We start from the raw sequence: 2,988 nt of genomic DNA, 5'->3' as shown, positions 1-2,988 counted from the left end.
GGTGTCAGGCAGGGGGGGCTGCAGTGCCTGCCAGCACAGGCGAACACAGCACGATGTCCCTTCCCCAGCACTGGGCCTGTGAGGCAGGGTCAGGACACCCAAGCCATTCCCCACTTCCCTTCTTGCATCTACCATGGCATATTTTGGTGGGGGGGGTCAACAGAAGCAGGGCTGGCCATGTGTGCCCGGCATGTAGTGCTGGCGATGGAGGACAGCTCCTGCTTGGCTACTGTATTTATACCTGTTCCTTCCACCAGCAGGGAGAAATAAAGATTTATTTGTACTCTGGAGGGTTCAGTTACTGAAGGAGGAGCGGTGAGGGATGCTGCGGTCTGGCAGGCAGGGAGCTGGGGGTGCCAGGGCCAGGCACCCAGTCGGGGGACCCATGGGATGGGACCAGCACCGGCAGCATCGGAGGAACTGCAAAACTGGGGCAAAGTCCCAGCGAACCTCAGATCCAGGTGGGGTTTTCTGCCCAAGTCTGCTGCCAACCTGGGACGGTGCGGCCCTTTGCGCCGGTCACCAAGCTGCAGGATGCCCCCTCCCCAGGGCAGGGGGACACAGCCTGGCACCCCTCAGCCCTGCCTACAGCTGGCTCTGCTTGCTGGACCTCAGGGGCAGGGCTGCCTTTTCCGAGGCCCTCCCCGCCAAGGTTTTGAGTCCCCCGGGGCAGCAGCAGCCTGCATCCCATGACCCAGCCCCAAAAATCCTGGGAGACATAGAAGTAGACAAAGGGACTGAAGTAGTTGTTGAAGGTGCCAAGCACCAGGACCAGGGTGTACCAGATATAGGTGACATTGTGGCACCCTGTGGCCTCCAGCATGTAGTGGATGAAGAGCAGCACGTTGCTGGGGGTGAAGCAGAGGATGAAGACCAGGGCCAGGACAGGCACCACCTGCCCATAGCGTCTCCCCTTGGCCAGCAGCCGCACCAGGATGAAGCTGTAGAAGATTGTCATGAGCACGAAGGGCAAGCCAAAGCTCAGCCCCACCAGGGAGAGGAAAGAGTAGACGAGGAACACGTGCTCATCCTTTCCTAGGCCATCATGGCACACTGTGATGTTCAGGCTCGAGATATGACTTGTCTGGGGGTGCAAAAGCAGAGGGCTCATGCCCAGCCCCACCACCAGCCAGCTGCCCACACAGACGCCCACCTCACCCCACATCCAACTGGAGCCCTTCCACAGGAACAGGTGCACCACAGAGATGTAGCTCTCCAGGCCAATGCAGGTGAGGAAGAGGATGGAGCTCTACATGTTCCCATAGAAGAAGGCCACCATGGTATGGCACAGGTAGTCCCCAAAGAGCCAGTGATTGCCCAAGAGGTGGTAGGCCGCTTCGGGCTGTCAGTCTGGCAGCAGGAGGGTTTGGAAGGGGAAGAGGGTGCTGGAATATCTCCTGAAGTTGTTCACCAGGACCCAGCAGCCCAGAGCGTTGGCTGGCAACCCCACGAGCAGCACCAAGGAGTAGAGGACAGGGAGGAGGTGGGTGGTGAGGGTGAGGTTGAGAAAAGCTTCCATGGAGGCACTGGGGCACGTGGCTTCTTCTTGGGGAGTGAGGGGGATCAAGACTCACCCTTTGTCATGCACTGTGGAGGACACAAGGCATCAGGCTCGGCCAAGAGCCCCCTCCCACTGCCCCTTCCCCCTCAGGACTATGCAGGAGCTGTCACCCCTCCCTGCAGAGCCACCAGCAAATGCAGGACCTGGCATCTCCCTTCCCTATGGCAGGCACAGCTCGGGACGTAGGAGCCCTTAGCATCCTGCCGCCCTCACCGCACGGAGCCATGCCACATCCTGCACCGTCCACGCCACTCCCCCTGCACCGCCACCACGGCAATGCCAGCCCAGCCAGGTGCCCTGCCCGCAGCCCAGACGGGCTCTGCTCCCACGCACCGCTGCGGGGACACGTGGCTCTGCCGACTTCCCTTTTCCTTCCAAGCCCAGCACAATGGGTCCCCCGCAAACCAACAGGATCGAAGGGCCAGATGGGAAACCCACGCCACGACGGGGTCAGGATGTGGCCACCCATGCCAATATGGGAGATGTTGTCCTACCGGGGCTCCTGCCTCCTCCTCCTCTTCCTCCCAGCCAGCCCTCCTGGCTCAGTCCTCCACCACATCCAGGGCTGCGCACACCTCCCCGTCTTCCTGTGGTTGGAGGCTTTTCACTGCACACTCAGAACAAAACCAAAGAACAGGAAGGTCCCGGGACACCACACAAACAACTCCCAACCAAATCCCTTTTCTGGCTTGCTCAAAAAATGCAGTTGGGCTCTGCTCCCCTGTGCATCACCCCCAGCTACAAAAGCTCCATCCAGGTGGTTCCCAGGACGCCTGGCCCTGGGGGACCCCAGTTACAACCAACAGGTTTCCCTCTGCCACCTCTCCGCGTGCAAGGAACAGGGGAAATTCAGATTAAGAAAGCAGTAACCTGATTTTTGTTGCCAGAATGTGAAGGGGTGGCAGGTTTTCAGGTCTTCACTTAGGTTTTCAATGTGGACACCCAGGGAAGGCAGCAGAACAGTGCCCTGAGCTTTCACTGTGACACCCAGCTATCCCCTCCAAGTGTGTCGTGGTTTAACCTCAGCCAGCAACTGAGCACCACACGGCCACTCGCTCACTCTCCCCACCCCCTGGTGGGATGGGGGAGAGAATTGGAAGAGTAAAAGTGGAAGAAGAAGAAGAAGAAGGAAGAAGAAGGAAGAAGAAGGAAGAAGAAGGAAGAAGAAGGAAGAAGAAGGAAGAAGAAGGAAGAAGAAGGAAGAAGAAGAAGAAGAAGAAGAAGAAGAAGAAGAAGAAGAAGAAGAAGAAGAAGAAGAAGAAGAAGAAGAAGAAGAAGAAGAAGAAGAAGAAGAAGAAGAAGAAGAAGAAGAAGAAGAAGAAGAAGAAGAAGAAGAAGAAGAAGAAGAAGAAGAAGAAGAAGAAGAAGAAGAAGAAGAAGAAGAAGAAGAAGAAGAAGAAGAAGAAGAAGAAGAAGAAGAAGAAGAA

General features: G+C 57.1%; 1 protein-coding gene across 1 annotated transcript; it reads right to left on the bottom strand.

The window, feature by feature from the left end:
• Positions 1-451: 451 nt before the first annotated feature.
• LOC103921970 (proteinase-activated receptor 2-like) lies at positions 452-1,519 on the bottom strand. Its single transcript, XM_009330029.1, is given in 2 exon segments — positions 452-1,342; positions 1,412-1,519. Coding segments are annotated over 2 exon segments (999 nt in total).
• Positions 1,520-2,988: the final 1,469 nt, after the last annotated feature.

This window comes from Pygoscelis adeliae, unplaced genomic scaffold (assembly GCF_000699105.1).
Source record: "Pygoscelis adeliae isolate BGI_AS28 unplaced genomic scaffold, ASM69910v1 Scaffold248, whole genome shotgun sequence".
NCBI lineage: Eukaryota > Metazoa > Chordata > Aves > Sphenisciformes > Spheniscidae > Pygoscelis > Pygoscelis adeliae.
This window is presented reverse-complemented; position numbering and strand designations above follow the sequence as displayed.